This window comes from Strigops habroptila, chromosome 10 (genome assembly GCF_004027225.2).
Source record: "Strigops habroptila isolate Jane chromosome 10, bStrHab1.2.pri, whole genome shotgun sequence".
Lineage (NCBI taxonomy): Eukaryota > Metazoa > Chordata > Aves > Psittaciformes > Psittacidae > Strigops > Strigops habroptila.
Genome location: NC_046359.1, coordinates 8096338 through 8115621, shown reverse-complemented (window position 1 = coordinate 8115621; position 19284 = coordinate 8096338). Strand labels below are relative to the sequence as shown.

The following is a 19284-nucleotide window of genomic DNA, read 5'->3' as shown; positions in this document are numbered from 1 at the left end:
ATTAACACAAAATGTCAGCCAGATTATATATTGTTTTATTAAGATGCCACTTAAAAACCAAATGAATCTAGTATTTCCTTCTAACTACACAAAAATATTTTTTGATTCACAAGCAATACTGCTATTTTAGCATTTAATATGCTTAAATATTATTTCATCAGCTTGAAAGAGGAGCTAACAATTCAGTCTGCTAATAAGCAGTTTAAAATACAAGTTAGCTTCTGATATTTTAGAAGCATCCAAAACAGAAGAGAAAGCTAGAAAGAGGGTTGGCAAGGCTTTGAAGTGCAGACACATAACATCAATATGTCACCATAGAGCAATTTTTGTGTTCAGCTCACTCGAGCTGGAAGCTTGTAACTTCTTCCTTTTCACAACAGTCAAGAGGTGCAGCAGAAGCATCTACACTCCAGCACTTATATCCAAAAGAATACTCATCCATTCAGACCTAAAGGGATTGGACTGGAAGTGAGCCCATATAAGCTTAGGAATTTGATAGGAACACATCATTTCTTAAAACAGTTTTAGGATCTCTCCCTAGCCAATTCAGCCACACTTCACTCCTTCCACATGTGAAGTAAAACCTCCTCCTCACATTTTACTGTAAACTTGAGCATACACATTTCCTTTGGGTATCCTATAGTCAGCAATTACAGCATTAGAGAGGATAAGATGCTTACCAGCTCCATTAGCACATGAACTTTTAGCTTCAGCACAAACGTTCAACTTGATTTTTCTGTTGTATGAATCAGTGATAGTATAGCCAGACTCTCGCTTTAGTGATGTCAAATCAAAGAGATGGCCTGTAGGCAGATCAGGGAATAAATTTAATTTCTTTTTTTTTCCTCCCCCAGATACAAAATAAAGACATTTCTTTGTATTAAAAGCTTTCAGTAACTTAATTTAGTAGGAAGGTCAACCAGCCTCTGTGTGCCTGCTAGCCTAAAAAGGCAAACAGTTACTAATTCATATTAATAGAGGTAAAACTAGTTTCAGAACTATAGATAATTTATGTTCCAAGGGACACTGCAGTACCTTATACGACATTTCTACCCCCTAATAAGCTTGTTAGACACTATCCAAAGGATGTGCCACGCTGCCCTTTTCTAAAGAAGTCCCTCAGGAATACAAGCGCAGTAGTGCTGCCTCCAGCAACGTCTTCCACATACAAAATCCTGAGGCCTCCTCCTTACCTGTTGCAGGATTGGTTACCCGGCAGTCATTTTGCACATTGCTTTTAAGAGGACACGCAGCAGCAGTGAACCATAAGAAGGTATATTCGCAATCTTCAATGGCTGTTATAAGTTCTGGCTTTGACTCCTGAATATGAAACAGTGGAGAGAGTGACACCTCTACAGAGGGATAGTGTAAGATTTCATGGCACAGTGCTAAACCCCAATGCCTGTAGGTGAGAGCAATTTAAATGCCAGTCTTAGGACTTAACAGACCATCGTGGTCCAGTGAATTAACCCAAGGACAGAGTGTTTAACTATGACTATTCCAAATATACAACAGTAGAGAATCATTATCAGGAGCAAAAATTTGGTGAGATGAGAGCTAAAAGCAGCCTAGCTGGGCAACAGAAAACCTAAAAGGTGATGGTAAGACATTTCACCAAGCAAAAGATACTTAATAGCAAGGCATTACAGGTGTGCCAGAATTAAGAACTACACAGTCAGTAGCATTATTTACTACTTGAAACACTTCGCAATCTACAATATATTCATCTTCAACACACAGAAAATGTGAAGCTATTGCAGATAAAATCTGTGCTAGCAGATTGTACAAAACATCTCTTAAAAACTGCTTAGCATCTAAAGTTTATGTACTTATAAGCCAGTCCGCTTATAAGACTGGCTCTCATCACCTACAGACTACTAGGGAAGGAATAAGAACTGCCCACCATTCTCCGTACACATACAGTGGCACGAACAACTCATGAAAACATAAAACCCTGCCAAAAACAGCCCACTTACAATTTTGCTTTCATCACACTTGAGGCGCAATATCGTTGTTTTCCTGCGAATTTTATCTGGACACTGCTCCCCATTAATATATTTCAGAATAGAAATGCCATTTTCCCACCGGGGACCATCAGCCACCTCCCCAAGACTTGTACATTTTGCACCTTCCATGAGGGAGGCAGCAGCATCAGAAGGACAGGAACCTATACAGATGAACAAAACCTGTGTTATTACTCCAAATGTTATTAAGGCTTACATGCCTGAAACAAAACTCCACTACTCTACTCTCAGGTATGTCATGGCTGATCTGTCTCCAAGCCACTGTCCGAAGCATACTATTTGGAATGGCCTTTTCCCCAAAATCACAAGTAGCAGCAACCGCCTCACTTGGCTCAAGGTCATGCAAAAAGTAGTAGCAGCTACTACTGGGGAAGCAGGCTACTACACAGGGTAAAGGCTACAGTCTGTTATCTGGTTTTCCACTGCACAAAATGTACAGTCAGTGAGACGATGCTATAGAGAAAATTCTGAAGTTAACATCTTGCACCAAAAGATTATTTTAATCTTTAAGAGCTATAGCAGACTTAGGGTAAGAATGGAAGAGCTAAAGTGCTGATGTTATCGAGAAAAGGTAAGACCTGCTAGTGAATCTCATCTGCCAAGCAGATGGAAATCAGGCACACAGTGTACCCTTCCCTCTGGTGCTGAAATTACACCACATACTCATCTCTGAATCTTTCATTCTGAACAACAGTACTGTCCTACCACTTGTCTCCCCTAGCTACAGCAAGAATACACTTTTGTTTTGCTCTTACGTGCAGCACCATATGGTACTAAGGGCTTGCAGACATTAATATAGTACTTCTGTACAGAGGCAGATAGAGCAATTGCCTCCCAATTCTCTCTATGCCGTGTCAGAGATGAAAAGTCATAGAAGTTTCCTTCATCATCCCTGTAAGAAAGACAAAGGATTCAAATTAAGAGACATTTAAAAAGAAATCAAGTAATTGTAAGCTACAATTCTTAAGTTACTACAAAAGCTTTTAGCCTAATAACTCTAAACAGAGTACCATGCTGGAAAAGAAGTATGTACCAGACTCATTGCTCCCTACAAACCTGTTCAAAACAGAGATATATCACTGCACCAGCCATCCCCACTGTAACTGTCCATGAGCACATAGCCTTCAGCCGATGCAAGAGTAATTCTGACTTTTCATGGAAGCATGCAGGCTTTCAGTGCATGGCAAGCACAGATGCATAGCCAAAGTGGATTGTTTCACCTTAGGTTAGAAACCTATCATGGTGCCAGATGTTAAAACTCCAAGCCAATTATTAGCCACATTTGATCCCACTTATCAAATCTTAATGAGCCAATATTTGGTTGACAGAAATAAACGACATTTTTACTGGAGCCTTTTTAGGTAGAAGTTCCCAACAGACAGCAATTGTTCTTGTTTAAATTAACTATAATTAAATAGTAACTAGACACTTAAAGCAACCTAAGATACTCAGAGTCCAACCATCCATAACTGCATACCAAACAGTTGACTTTGATACCAAGCTTATTGCCCAGAAGAAGCTCAAAGAAAGTATTTCTCTTTAGTGAAATTAGTTTTAGGAAGTACAAATTGCAAAAGTTACTAAAAATACATTGCATTGGCATAAAATGCCACACTAGCTGTTTACTGACCAAGTCAAAACATAATAGCTAAAGTGGCAGTATTGCACTGGCAGAGTTGCAATAAGGCTGTATTTGTTTCTGACATCATACAGCTCCATTTTCAGTTTAGGAAACAACTTACTTGTAGGAGCACTCAGTAGATTTAACAGGTGGGCAAGCATACTGAGTATGCCATTCAAACATGTAGGTGCAATCTGGAGTTTCCTTCAAAAATACGGGCTGAAAGAACAGAATATAAAAAGGAAATTACTTTCTCATTTAGACACACTCAAGCTATCAGAAAGTCTGTATTGATTCAGAAGATCCAGAAACTTGTGTTTACATATTATTTTAAGAGACACACGACACCTCTGACCAGCTGAAAGCATGGCTTGTCCCAAACCTGAGTTTATCCACATGCACACTTCTGATAAAGGACAGCCATTAGGAGCTTCTGCCTCCTCCACGAAATAAGAGGAAGATCTAAACTAACTCTAGGCACCACTATTTAAGAACAGGAAGAAGTACAGAGAGAGATACTAAAAGTAAGTAATCAGCTTAATTTGGTCAGGCCATGCAACACCTCTTTCCTGTAGATTCCTCCTCCTACCTTTCATTTCTTACAAAGAAACAGCTGTTATTTCTGGGAGAACATCTCTTGCCAATTTCTCCAAGAGCTTTGCTTATGGGAATCATCCCTTAAAGGAACAACATGACCTGACTTTCCTGAGGCATGACAAAGGTACCTTCCACAAACAGAAAATTCAAAACATTCCTCATTTTTTATTACTTCCCAGGACCTTTCAATCTCCTGCCTAATCTGTAAATGATTAGGCAGTCCTTGAGGAAAGCTAGGTCCATGCTCGCCACACATTAAGCAAAGGACAACTCTGGAAGACATTACATACAGGAAGCATATGTTCTGAAACTAACCTCAGACGTAGTCTTGTCACAATAGAATAATATGGCAGTTGATCGTTCATATATTGTATGACATTTTTCTCCACTGGTGTAATTAATCATTATTAAACCATTTTTGAAAGTCAGTTTTTCTGTAAACAAGCCTAGAAGCAAAGAGTTGAGAAATATAAACAGCTAATCCAGTAAATACATGACTGCAGTAATGCCTCTGGCAACAGGGTTACACAGACAGCAACAACATGCACAAGAAAGTACTGATAGAAAGACCTCAACCTTCCTAGTTGACCTCATGACCTAGTTATTGTATGAATACTACTCCAGTACAGCAAGGTTGAGCACATTCCTAGTTGCATGTCAAGATAGCCATGTACATGACATTTTATTTGCAAAAGCAGCAAGTGATAGGGTGCCTTATCTCACAAGATGTACAAGATTAGCAAGAACCCCTCTCGTGCCACAGTAGGCTTCAGTGACACCCTGATTCATCTTCCTATTCTCCAAGTTCCTTCCAATCAAGTGCTATACCTGCTACTTTTCTGAAAGTATTGTCCATCTTCTTGACTTGACACGATGACACAGCGTGAGCCTTTGGTTTGCAAGGTTCTGTTATTTCTCCACAAACTCTGAAGTAGTAGTCATACTCATCTGTACTCACTTTTATGTCTTTATTGGAAAGTGGCTTCAGGTTATAAACATGACCATACCTTGGATCTTTCACCTGGCAATTCTCTCCTTTAAGGAAAAGTTAAGAATTTAATCAAGATATGATGATTATTATTATTATTACTATTATTATATTTAATAAAGATTATATATAAGCTGTGCCTTAGGACAATTAAGGCTTACTGCCACAAACAAGGCCACAAAAATGAGTAGCTGGCACTTTAGGGCAGTGACAGTGAAAAGCCATTTTAGTCCAGCTAAGCAGCTTGTTTCAGGAAGTCACTAGTATCTAGAACTATGAGAGCAAGCTATAAATGGAACATTTCTTTTATAACCACCACTAAAGCAAAATGCAAGTCAGACTAGCTCAGAAACCTCAAAGTGGCCTCACAGGCTCTTCCTTCAGCCGTGCTGAAGGTTAAGTACAGAACCAGAGACACTAAGTCCAGCACTTGCTTAATTATCTGGAAAGAACAGCAACGTCACAAGGCCAAAGCAAAAGTTGTCCTAGATGTCAGTCTTGTATCTTCTTTTAACAGCTATGAAGTTTGCTGAGTTAGGAAATAACTGATCATAGGAAATTATAGCTATGGCTCTACCAAGATGTATACAGAAAAAGTTTGGGAAAATTCTAGTTTCACGAGTCTAATCAGCTGATAAACAACAGCAATTTTGCTGCTGATCAAGTCCTCAGCTTTAAAGTGACTCTTTGCTCAATATCTGAAGCTTTAAGAAAAAAAAAAAAAAAAAACACCAAAAAAAACCCACTTAAAAAAAAAATCATATTGTTTCACATGATTGTTATGCTCCCCTCAATCATCCAACAAATTGGTACCAAGTTAAAGACCTCAGTTTCCCTCCCTTCAGAACCACAACTCCTGTCACCAGCGTCCTGCACAGTAATTGCGTGCTACAGAGCAGTAGCTTGTAAATATTACTCATGTTGCATGAGATCACTGGCAGTTTCAACAACATCTAGTACTGTTGCAACAGACCCTTTGCAGAATGTCTGGATGTTTTACAAGGCATTGCAACATAACAAGTTGCAAAACAAAGCCTGCAAGGGCAAAGAGGATACCTGCACACTCAACTTCCCATCTAAAAGCCAACTAAATATCAGAACTAGAACCTGTGATTCCTTCTTGCATGTCCTAGAGCCAAGTGTAGACTCTGATACTCTCCCCACTGATCTCTCCCACACTGTATAACACAGGTCAAGTTTACAGTATAGCTTTCAGTCCTCCATGAGGGACATGGAATGACTTGCCAGGCACAGAATCAACTGCATTGTCATGAAACCTGATACTTTAAGATTTACAAGACACTAGCAAGTTTGCCTGTGATTTAACAAGATAGTACTATGATTTGTCAGAAACAGCATTATTACTTTATCTTCTTTCCTTAGACAGGGAAGTACATTTGCCTCAATTGTACTTTTAATGTTAGATGTGACTCTTCGTTGGCTTAAAGCTCAGAAGAAACATCCCTCCACAAGCCAGCACCTTTTACCGAAAGATTCACAGAGCAAGAAACAAACATAACTTCACTAAGTATTTACTTCTTGTACAGATTTATTTGATTTTTTAAAGCTCAAATAACTACACTTACCTTCTGCTTTGTGAACAGGACACGCTGCCAAGGTCCTCCAAACAAATACAAACTCACAGTCATTCTCTTGCTCCAACACTGGTGATCCCTAGAGAAAAGAGTCATGTGAAGGAGACTTACTAACAATTTCATAAGTTTGCACATCTCAAAACATACATGCAGAATCCCTTTTTATTGCAGTTGCAGAATCTAAGACCTCCATTATCAAATTTCAGTACTCATTTTCAGCAAAGAGCTGCTTTTGGTGGCTCACAGGATACCACAATAGAGTTCACTGTTGTCCTACAGGCTCAGGAAAGCAGTTGTAAGGAAAGACAAGCAAAAAGCCTGTATAGAAGATATTACTTTCCAGAACCAGCCTCTCCATTTCAAGAGGAATAAATACTGTCCCTTTTGTTATAGTAAGTCCAAGCTATAAATTCATAATTAAATAGCAATGGGCAGAGAAAATTACCATTGTCTGATCGCACTGGAAGATTATACGTGTAGAATAACGCTGCTTATCTTTGCATGTGTCACCATTCAAGTAGATAATGCTTAATGACCCATCAGTAGCAGCCTGTGGGTTTATCTGAATGACTCCAAGGTTCTTGCTTTTATCAGCGTATTTCACACAAGATCCTATGGCACCACCTACAGGAAGAAGAAAAAGCTTGTGTTTGAGTTCAAAGCTTTGACAACTAGAGATAACTTCATTGTAAAATAACATTAATGGAGTAGCTCTAAGAGAGCTTTGAGCATTAAAGCAGACTATCTCAAATTCCTGAAGCAGAAAACAACAGAACTGTTTTCATAAATACGGTTAGAGACATTGTGTGTCTAAAGCCTTCGAGGAATATAACAAGTTACTGTCCTACATTCAATGAAATCTTTAAAACTGCACTAACTTACCTGCTGCCACAGACTGATAAAAGAGGTTAGATAAATCAAAACAGGTTAAATAAATCGAACTGGCTAAAAGTGCAATAAGACATGGCATAAGTTTCCCATTCAGTTAGAAGGCTTCAACAACATTTAATTTTCCTTTCTTCAAAAATAATAAAACAAAAGATACTGGAAATTACTGCCTTCAATGCATTTTTCCCAAATGCATTCCCACACATCTCAATACAAGAGTCCTGACGAGCAGTAAGATTAATCTGAGTTCAAGGAAGTCTGTTTATTATACCCTTGATATACCCCACCTAGACATATGCAAGTTCACTGATTGAACAGGCAGGATTCAAAAAATCCTACTAAAATAACCAGGGATGTCATTCTGCATATAAGGTCTTGTATCAGAAGCCACAAGTTAAGAAATGCTTGCCACTTGGCTTACCAGGGCATCCAGGCACATAGGGTAAAGGCTTGCAGACATTCAAGAAAAATGTTCGCTTCTTTGCTTCCTTTGAAGTGTCTATAGCAACCCATGGCTCACGCTCTTTGCTCAAGTCACTTAAGTCATACTCATTACCAGCAGCATCTGAAAAAGATGTGGTACATCTAGAAAGCTGAAAGACAACCTATTAGATACTTCCAGCAGTAATGGGCTTGAAATGATACAAGTTTCACTGATGAATAAACATAATTCAAAAAAAATTTTCAGAATCACATTAGATATCTATTGGGAGAAGGCTCTGTTGCCATAAAAAAAAACCAAACCCGCAACACTACACCCAACACAGAACAGAGTTCCCCTGACAGTTAATTCCCTTAAGTAACTACTCCACAATTCACAGGTGCATTTTTCCAGAGACCAGTACTAAATTAATTCATTTTCTTAAGAGCTGGGCTGAAGCAGCACCCAGTCATGATAAGGACTAAAGGTTTTCAAAGCAATTATCAGCTTTCTTGTGTATACCACTATGTTCCACATTAGCTTCTTCTGTCTTCATAAATTAAGCCGCCTTTGAACAACTTACTTTCTCCTTCTCTCTACAACTTTTATGAAGACTTCAAGTCTCTACAAGAAGTATTAAAAGCCCTTCTCCACAGAAGTTTGCTGTTCAATTAATCCTTCCAACACTTGTTGGACAGAGCCCACCCAAATTCCAAGTACTTACCTGTAACCTGACAGTCTACAGGAGCAGGAGCACAGGCCAGAGCTGTGTGAAACTCAAAGAAAGTATCGTGGATTTTCAGCGCACTGTTTATCTCTTCACGCACAAATTTAAGCTCTCCAGGATACGAATCATTACAAATGAAAGTCACCATAAACATGTCTGATTTGCCTGTAAAACAAACACTTATATGCTGCTGCTTCACTTGGGGAACATTTGAATTTAAATTCAAGCTAACACTTGACTTAGAAAATTTTCTAAGTGTTTCTTATTACCAACTGCTTCAAGGAAAACACTACCTTGTTTATGAGTTTTTAACTGTAAATACACAAGCCTTCTTTGGAGACCTGTGCTAAATTGCCTAGCAGCCACAACTGTCTCTCCAAATGGGAGACAGAATGCCTTGACACATTTCAAGAGCATAATTACTTTCACTAAATTGTGCTTCCTAGGTCTTTGACATATTTGAAGAAACAGCAAATCCGTAAAACATCAAGTCAGCTGTACCAGCAACCTCTAAATTATATCACACACAGCCAAGCTTTGGGTTTGGGGGCTTTGTTTGTTCGTAAGAAGTTCAGTGTAATGACTACAGAACAAATAATACTGATACTATTTAAGCAGCATAATTTAAGTTATTATGTGAGCATAATTTAAGCTCACAAGAAATGGTAGAATTATGGGAGGTGGGGGTAGTATTTGCCTTCAAAATTTTAAAAGCTCTTAAAGCAAAGTACGAGAGCTCAATCACTTGTTTCCCATTGTGTACAAAAATATCACAACTGGGAAATTAAGAAATATTACCATAGGAAAAATCATATACTGTATTTGGTCTCTTTCCAGGAGTTTTGAAATGCATATATATTACTGAAAACTGAGCCATTACCATTCTGCACAATTTGATTTCTTCGTAAAATTTCCCTATGAACTAGCTTGTTCAAGTGACTAACACCAAGCCCAGTAGGTTTTAGTACATGAACAAAGGAAGGAATGAAGACCATTCACAGAATTTGCACAGCATCAGCATCCATTTCAGCTGCATGTTTCCTGAACTCACCTGATTGCATATGAAGAAGACCACTGTAGGTAAGAGTTAGAAACCCTTCACCAGACAGATACAGGGTTTTGTCCAATTCCACCAGCCTCACCGATGTCAGATTTTCTGCTTCACATCCAGCAGCTATTTTGCCATTGATTTCACCACAATCTGGCATGGGTCCACAAATGTTTAGCTAGGAATTTTGAAACATGTGGGTGTACACAGTATTAACTGCCTCAGAAAGATCAGCCATTTCTACATCACTTGTCAAAAACTATTTCAAACAGCACAAATGTCTGTCATGTCTAGACTGCAAGACAACCAACTATAACACAGGAACAATATCCCTAATCTTCAGTTTACTGGGTTTACTGGGTCCACAAATTCTCCCCACTAGCAGTACAGGCTGTGGTTTAGCAAGTTTATTCTTAAACTGAAAAAACAGTATGGTAGTATCTGTGGACAACCTAGGACTGCTGATACATGCAGACTGCATTAAGAACACTGATACGGACAGATTAAATAATTTTCTAGGCTTCCACTGCCCATTTCTTCAGCACCAGCAGATAAAATGGTATTATGCCAGAGAGTCCATGACTGGAAACCCATGCATAGCCTGGAAAGTATAGCTACCTTATGTTTGCTAAGAACAAGAAGTTTGATACTTCTAGACCATCTGAGATGATTTAAGTTATCTTCCATTCCCCCCTCCTCAAGCACAGTACTCAAATTTCATAAGGACCTAGTCAAAGCTCCACTTGCTCAATAAGCAAGACTGGAAAAACACAACAGCATCCATAAGCAACAGATTGTACAGTCCAAATCCTTACCATGAATGTCTTCCCAATGCCAGTAGCCATATAGCCTTTTTCAGAAGCTAATGGCTGCAGATTGAACAGAAAGCCAGTGTTTGGATCTCGCACAGAGCAGGACTGAAAAAAAGTTACAAAAGCATTATTTTCTCCTTCTGTATTTATTCTGTTTAAGTTCTACCTCTAACTTGTTTAAAGAGACAAAGTATTGCTTTACACATATTCCTAACCTGCATACCAATCAGCAACTTAATTTGGGCAACCAGAATACAGCTCTGGCAGTAGCAACACTTCATTCTCACTTCATTGCACAGTTGTCCACTGACATCAGCCACATACCAACATATCAAAGTGCAATTTAGCAGATGACATCTATCAGGTTAGGTAACAGCAATGAAATTTTAACTGAGTGTTGTTTTCACACTAATGTATTTATGTTGAGACCCGTAAAGTAGAAGCAACCGAGTAGCCTCATTTGCTGATTATTTGTACGCAGTAAGGACAACATATGTCTTTAAATATAAACTCCGTTTTACTAGTAACCTGGTGAGGAAATGAAACATTCAGTACCACAGTAAGTAAGCTGTTCTCAAGAAAGAGCACTCGAATACTTTGGTCAGAAGTTACACATTTCAGGAACACTTCAAGAAGGCGGCAGTAAGATATCACATTCATCTCCATCATGATCAATGTCAGACTTCACTGTAGTTAGCTTTCTCTAAGAGTAATTTAAACACTGCAACCAGCAGTGCTACAGAAAAAAAATGGTATGTTGAGACTATGAATACAATCATGTTCCCCTTTCTCACCTGAGAATCATCTTTTGTTTTCTTGATTGGACAAGCAGCCTCAGTTTCCCATAAGAATGTGGCCACACATTCCTGAATGGCTATAAACCGTGGGCTGCTACTCTGGAAACAGAAAGCAGAAAGAAGACCAGGAGAAGTATAATAGCCAACACCTTCTCATGTCTGAGACTGCGCTTCATGCGAAACTGTCAGGTTCTTCTAAAATATGGCTAAATGGACACAATTCCTACCCTGCTTCCCTCTCCCCTATTTATTTTGAAGGTCACCACTGAAAACTGTCTAGGTAAACACATCAAGTTTTAGCAGAGAACTGAATCTGGCTCCAAATATTCAGATCGAATTCAATACTGAATCTCAACATGCCTAATCAGACCTTGCTTCAGTCTAAGCTTTGAAGATATCTGGGGTGTAATGCATATCCACTATATAAAAAAATACAATAAAAATCAAGTAACACAGAACTCTGCTAGCTGAGTAACAAGGTAACAGGAGTATGAATTGCACACACTTCATTTCAGTCTTTTCAGGCAAAACAGTTCACAACTGCTCCAAATCACAGATTTGTTCTGAAGTTAATCTGAGTGAGGAGAGTAAGACCTGAAGATTCACAAACCAGCAAGAACAACTCTAGGCATTTAATGGGGGGTGGGGTGTGTCTAACAACTCCCTCAACCTAAACTTCAGTATGTGGAGTTGTATTAGCAAAAGCTTTAAGAACCCCTCTAGAATCAACAAGCTTCAGAGGATGCCGAACCTACGCCTGAAGACACACTTTACAATATTCTTCTTCTTAAGATGGTCTGCAATATTTGCATGTATAACTCCTCAGTCTTAAGTCCCCGTGTATTTTTCATCCTAATTAGACCAGTCTGAAATACCATTGCCTACTGGGGCTGTTATTTTTTAACTAGTTCTTGCTTATGATAAAATATGCAGTCTGAAACACATGCTCCTTCAGCTTTAGTTTTACATCTCTATTTCGAGCCCTCAAGAAGTCTCCCTTGCCATGAATGCATTACGTATCTTCATGTAGTTTCAAATTATATGATGGAAAACCTACTATGATGAAGCAATAACTGAAAAGATAATTTGTTCTTACGAGAGTGCCCCTGGAACAGATAAAGTGGATGGTGGTGGTATAAGTAGTTTTCTTTCCATCAGCATCAATGCACACAGAGCCATTTGCATAAGTTAGAAAAATGTGTCCAGGTCTTTCAACTACTAGTTCTTTGCTGGCAACACCAAGATTACTGATAGAGGTGACTTCAGAGTAAGAACCCTAGAAATAAAGAAAAATATGTCAGCAATTCTAAACTCAAGTGAAGAGTTACAGATACAGTCAAAAAGAAGAAAATACCTACCACAGTAACCTTGTATACAGAAGGTTATCTTGAGTGTTTTGAAGATGACAAAGGTGTAGACATCCCCCTGCATTTCTGCCCCATTCTGTACTTCAGTTTCACATATTTAACAGACAAGTCCCACAAGCAGGCATGGTTTGGTTTTTTTGTTTCTATTTGTAATACAATAAGGTGCCTGTAGTGTCTCACAACAGCCATCCTCATCTCAGCAGCTACCCAGCTTAGGAATTTAGGGAGGCTTACGCCTCATGCACAGTAAGTAGGATTTAATTTGTAGAGGTCTTTAAAACATCGTATGTGGAAGCCTCCAGGCATTCTTAAAATTTACTTTAGGGATTTGCCATGCTTAGCAAAGCCTAAAAAGCACTAGCACAAACTGAGCGCTAGAACAACAGTAGGTGTTACTGCTAAAGTCCAAATTAATTTCTGCAAGATAACTCATGTTCCCTATTTTTAAGAAACTATTTTAAGCTAGCGATAGCAACAAACAGAGGAATGCACCTCCAAACCAGCTCTGCCCACAAAGCCTTCTACATTATTTTTTTATTTTTAAAACAACTCTGCATTTAGGTCAATGCAATATAATTACTTTTTACTCCAATGTCTTCAGCAATGAACTAATGAAGCCCTAGTCTGTCTCCACATGTAAAGTAAGTAACCTTACACAACAAAGACTAACGCAAGCACAGGGAACTACTAGTATTTAGCTCAAGCGCCATGACAGCAATGTACAGACAGCCTCTTCAACAATATGGAGGGAAGGTGTCCTCTCTGTTTTACAGAAGGAATTAGGACAGGTTGGTGAGCCTCTACTTCAACTTTTCTCTTCAGCTTTAAGTAGCACTGAAGCCAGGCCTTGGGCAAAATATCCAGTCAGCCTGTCAGCATAAACAGTCCCATAATAAATCATTACACTTCAAAGAAATACAGAAGTAGAAGCCTGTAAACACCACCTTTTTTTTTTCCCCACTTGGTAACATCTGCCTAGTCTACTACCCAAAGCCAAAGAGAGCTCAGAGGCAGGGGCTGACAAAGAATCTTTAAACACATTTCTTCCACAGTATAATCTAAAGAAAAAAAAAACCCAGAAGCAAGAAAGAATGTCCAGGAGAGCAACCTGTTCTTACAGCAATGCTAGCAGTCTCCAAGGCTGCAGCAGTTTACATAGCAGAGATGCAGTTGGTCTGCCTCTGCAACATAGGACAGAAAATCATGCATGTCAAACACGACATTGGTACACTTGTAAAAGTTAAAGCTTTGGTCTTTAAAAGGCGGAGAGGAGGTCTAACATTCTGCAATGATTATGCCAATCTTACAGATACACAGAATACCATTTTACACAGAGAAAGTAGAATATATGTGCCTATCTTGTATATCCCTCAATCTCACTCACTTGGCAAATGAGCTCTGAGCTGGGATGGAAAGGCTACTCACATGATCATGCCGATATTCCATCTGACAGACAGATGCTCTCCGGTCACATCCTGGGACAGCAATCAGTGGTCGACAGACATTTATGTAGTACTTCTTGCGCTCATTGGGGCTTGAGTTATCCATGGCATACCAGTTTTCACTTCTCTTCTCAGATTTTGCTAAGCTGCAGAGGAAGAGAAAGTTCTACGCTAAGGACACGCATTCTTCATAGATTCTTTCTAGCTTTCTCTGTCAGTCTCAAGACACAGAGCAACTGTAAGGCATTTCAGAATAACTTTTTACACTCATTTTTAAGTGTTACAATTAAAAAGCATAATCCTAGGAAGCAGAGGACAGTTGACAAAGTATTAAGCAAAACCATCCCAAAAAGCCAACTTACATTTTAGGAGGCAAGTCAATATACTAGGGGAAAATACTGTCTTCATTTCAACATACTTGCAGTTAGGATTATCTAAACAGATGAAGTTTCTAGTGCTCTCTACACAGGAACCCAACTTCATCCAGTGAATAGAATAGAACTAGAATAGCCAAGTTACATTGCATATGTTACTTTCCTACCTTGACAAGTCATATTGGTCCATGGTGTTGGGATCAGTCACAATACATTCCAGTGGTATTTCAGGACAAGCATATTCAGTGTACCACCTGAAGTTGTAGGTACAGTTATCTTCTACCTAAAAACAGCAGAATAGGTCACAGTAAGGCTTCCCACACAGAACATCTTGTGACTCACAGCTATTCCTTTATGTGTTATGCTTATTAATTCCCCTTAATTTTGTAACATACCTTCTCACACCGATTTGTGTAGGTCTGTTTTGTCACAGATCTTGCCCTTTGCTGTGTCACCAAAAATACTCATTTCAAAAAAATAACAGAACTAGATCAACTACAGCAATGTAACTGCCATCTGCTCTGTTACAGTACCCACAGCCCTACCACTTGCTACTTCTCTGCCAGTTGGGTTTTTTTCAGCTAGAAATACACAAGACGATCAAAAGCACTAGTAATTACATGGCACAGAGACTAGAGAAGAGCACAGTAAGAACCTGGATCCAGATGAACAGCTTACTGTTCAGTAATCAAGACAAGCTTTATGGCTGCAACAAGAGGCAGATATACCAAGAGAAATAACTATTCATCATAGTCTGCTTTATAGACATTGGATATTTCTATCCATGAACCTCTGCTTGTGCTAGCCTAGCAGCAATTATTGTCAGGATTTTGGGATGGAGATCCTTCCCTTCTTCACACAGAACTTCTTACCTGATATTCAGGCTGACCTATTCCAGCCTGATGGTCACACAGGAAAGTTATAAGGGTAGATCGCTGTGTTTTCTTCTCATTGTTGTATGCTGTACCGTTTCTGTAGGTCAACTGAATCAGACCATCATAATATGAAAGTTTGGAACTTGGCAGTCCAAGACTCCAAAACTGACCCTTACTAGAAAAAAAAAAAAAAAAAAGTGGGCTTTGAGACTGAACAGAATGCAAAATAAATTCTGTCTTTAAGAGAAGTCTTACTTGTAAGACACAGGTAAGTTTATAGAAGACACAATAATAACACAAAAGATTTAAATAAGGTTGACTAGACATAAGTGAGCTAGGATGGATAGAATGCTGCCAAAAGGAGATTTAAAACATAAACAGAATCCTCTTGGAAAGGAAATGAAGTTGTACCTTGCTTAGATATCTAGAAAACTTTAACACTCCCTTCTCTAGAAGAGTGACAGAAATATCAAAATCCCGTTCTCCAGAGTAGAATTCAAACTGCAGACACTGTAACGTTGGGCTCAAACTGGTTCCACACAAATATATGTGGACAATGAAGACCTAGCACTGGACAACAGCAAGTCATCTCACCCAAGGAAGAAAAATGATTTCACATGCCCTTAGCCCAGGACCAGCTTTGGTTCAGAAGGGTTTCTTTACTCTGACTGAACACTGCCTCTATCAGACCTATGCGTGACCACCTTCCCCTGAAGAACATTTTTAGTGTCTGCGGTGAACTCTTCTTGGCTGGAGAGTAACTCAGCTAGAGCCAACTCAAGTACAGCTGTATGTGTTTGCACTGTACCATGTCTCTAGCTACAGGCTGACCTGGAATCTAAAGTGCACAGATACCATCTCAGACATGGAATCATAGAATGGTTAAGGCTGAAAAGGACCGTACGATCACCTAGTTCCAACCCTCCTGCCATGGGCAAAGACACCTTCCACTAGACCAGGTTACTCAAAGCCCCATCCAACCTCGCCTTGAACACTGCCAGGGGTGGAGCATTTACTGCATCTTTGGGCAGCCTGTTTCAGTGCCTCACCACCCTCACAGTAAAGAACTTCTTCCTTATACCTAACCTAAATCTCCCCTCTTTAAGATTGAACCCATTGCCCCTTGTCTTATCACTAGTCCCTGATGAAGAGGTTTTATAGCCTGTAGAAGTTAACACCAATGATGCTGTCAGAGTAGCAGTATGAACTAGGACTGTGCCTGCACAGCACTTTTAGTAAGGGAAATATAGTGCAGCAACCAAGCTCTGGGCTTCACCTCTGCATAAGGCAGTCACTACTCATCCCACGTGCAGCAGTGATTCTTTAAGCCAGCTCTTAGATTCTAGTTGGCCCTGAATCCAAACTGTAGGTTGGCTTAATACAGCTGCATACAGCTTACAGTCCCTATGGGAAACATAAGGCGGAGCAAGGGACACATTCAACATCAAAAGCTACCTGTAAGCAAGATTACAGGTGTGTACACTTTGTTTGAAACAGCTGGCAGCAAAATTACTGCACTACCAAATACTTGCATGCAAATTACCCGAATCTATTACAGGCAGCACAGTAATTACTTTACGTGCAAATTGTTCACTGTTACACACAGGCAACACATCATTCAACAAGAGATCTTCTATTACAGACAACAGAACTAGAGTTACTCACCTTTGTGCTACTTGGCACGCTGCTGATTTTGTGTGGCACAACTCATCCGGCACACTGCCGCAGATGTTTATGTAAAACGAGTATTCTGTAGTATTAACTACATAGTACCCATTTTTCTGGGCCAGAGGTGATAAGTCAAAAGAGAAGCCTAATCGGGAAGGAATAAACTTTATCAGTTCAATTTTTTTCCTGTCATGACTCAAAGGTTCACCTCCCCCCTCACAAGCAAGTCTCCTTCCATGTAATTATTGTTCCAGAAAGAATATGGACATAATAAAAACGTGTTTTCTTATACAGAGAGATTTACTACAGCAAATACACATTACACCTATTTTCCTCCACACTCACTAGGGGAATATTAAGCTTGTGCTGTTCTCATCTTCCATACGCATGTGCTTACAGCTGCTGTGCTCTAATGTTGTGGTGGCTTAGACCTAGGCTGAACTTGCTTTGTATGTGCATCAACAGGACTAAGTGTTGTGACACAAGTTCTATCCCTCGTGACCTTTCAATCTGCTGAAATTACACACATACCTGCCTGAGGATCAGAGACTTGACAGTTATCTCCTTCAGTTTTAGACAGGACACATGCAGCAGCAGTATACCAATCAAATACATATGAACATTCACTCTCAGATATCAAGATTGGAGCACTTTCCAGATCACCTGGTATCACAAGAGCAATGTGTTACACATACAGACAGTCAGGCTGCCAAAAGAAACTAGGAATTTAGGTCTAAAAACACTAACTCCCCAACAGCAAACCAAGGTTGACTGTAAAAGTACCTCTCCTCTGAAAATGAGGACTAAATGGAACCAAAAATTCCTTGCACAAATTCTTTGCATCTTCCTCCCCAGAATAAAAGTTTAGCCCAGAAGTGAAGATGCACTGCTCAGTCTGTTCCTGAGAACTATCACACTCTTCAAAAAACACATTTGCTTTGATACACAAACCTGGTGTTTTGCTACCAAGCAACAGCTTTATTAGCTTTATAACAGCTATATAACCTGATCCTAACAGCCAGCACAATTGGAGCATTCAGCTTCCTCAGGTTGAAGTAGAGGAATTCAAGTTTTCTGTTTCCCTGGGAGATGGTTAAGCTAGTGGGCAATTATATCAACATCAGCTTCTGCAAATGCTTCTGCTTTTCGTAAGCTGTGAGCAGTTTAGACACTAAACATACTTTAATCTTCTCTTTCAATAAGTACCTGATCTTGGTCCAGAACTAGTCTTTCCCATTAAGACAATCTAGGAAAGAAAGTGCTTTGTACAGTTTCCAGGTATTTGTGGAGCTTTAAACATACTATCATCATGTTTGGAAGACTCTTATTTCAAGAGACTTACACTCAAGGATCTTTAAGAAGTACTTGTATAAAAAGTGAACGAGTTAAATACCTACAATTACATTGTCATCATCCTAGTTAACAAACTACAATGTTTCAGCTTTTGCACAGAAGGAAATAAAAGACAAAGGCACATGCCAGTATTTAACACTCATGCCTGAGCATATTAAATGACCCCCAGTTTTAAACCGGACCAGAGAACAGGGTGTGGATATTCTCACCTGGTCTGCACACTAGAGTGATGACAGTTTTAATTTTCTTGTTAACACCACAGCTGTCTCCATTTGAATAGATAAGTTGAATATTTTCTCCAACCTTTTTAGGAGAAGATAAAAATGTTCCAAGATTCTTACTCTTGTTTTGTTTATCTGTAAAGACAATAAATACATCACTTTTGTTTCCCTGGAAAGAAGTGAAGTTTACACTATTAGAATAATATTGACTAACCAGATGTGAAGTCTTATGAAAGCATACCATTAGGAGTTTGGTTCTACCTCACCAAAACCACATTACAAAGTGTGGTTTCTTTAGTTAGAAAAGGCTACTTGCATCATTTCTCCTAGGGTCTTTGGGAAACACAAGAGAAACGTACTCCTAACTTCTGTTTCCTCAAAAAACTGAAGGCATTCAGGGCAGCCTTCCATTTGCAGAGGAAGTGCCAAGCCTTCAGAGCCTTAAAAACAAAATCCAAAAAGAAAG

The 19284-nt window shown here is 39.2% G+C and overlaps 1 protein-coding gene across 3 annotated transcripts in view; it reads right to left on the bottom strand.

The window, feature by feature from the left end:
* Positions 1-19284, bottom strand: part of IGF2R (insulin like growth factor 2 receptor) — a 58192-nt gene that overhangs the window by 17486 nt on the left and 21422 nt on the right. For 2 of the 3 annotated variants that reach the window (XM_032920184.1, XM_030498891.1), the window contains exons 13-33: positions 18807-18953; positions 17776-17907; positions 17242-17389; positions 15574-15751; positions 14869-14984; positions 14311-14473; positions 12615-12794; positions 11516-11617; positions 10725-10826; positions 9913-10087; positions 8859-9026; positions 8135-8278; positions 7271-7449; positions 6817-6904; positions 5071-5277; positions 4558-4688; positions 3767-3864; positions 2780-2916; positions 1977-2167; positions 1194-1320; positions 681-803 (exon numbers count right to left, since the gene is read on the bottom strand). In XM_032920184.1, coding sequence (XP_032776075.1) covers positions 681-803; positions 1194-1320; positions 1977-2167; positions 2780-2916; positions 3767-3864; positions 4558-4688; positions 5071-5277; positions 6817-6904; positions 7271-7449; positions 8135-8278; positions 8859-9026; positions 9913-10087; positions 10725-10826; positions 11516-11617; positions 12615-12794; positions 14311-14473; positions 14869-14984; positions 15574-15751; positions 17242-17389; positions 17776-17907; positions 18807-18953 — 3036 coding nt within the window. The remainder of the gene's footprint in view (positions 1-680; positions 804-1193; positions 1321-1976; positions 2168-2779; positions 2917-3766; positions 3865-4557; positions 4689-5070; positions 5278-6816; positions 6905-7270; positions 7450-8134; positions 8279-8858; positions 9027-9912; positions 10088-10724; positions 10827-11515; positions 11618-12614; positions 12795-14310; positions 14474-14868; positions 14985-15573; positions 15752-17241; positions 17390-17775; positions 17908-18806; positions 18954-19284) is intronic. The other variant, XM_032920186.1, reaches the window with a different exon arrangement.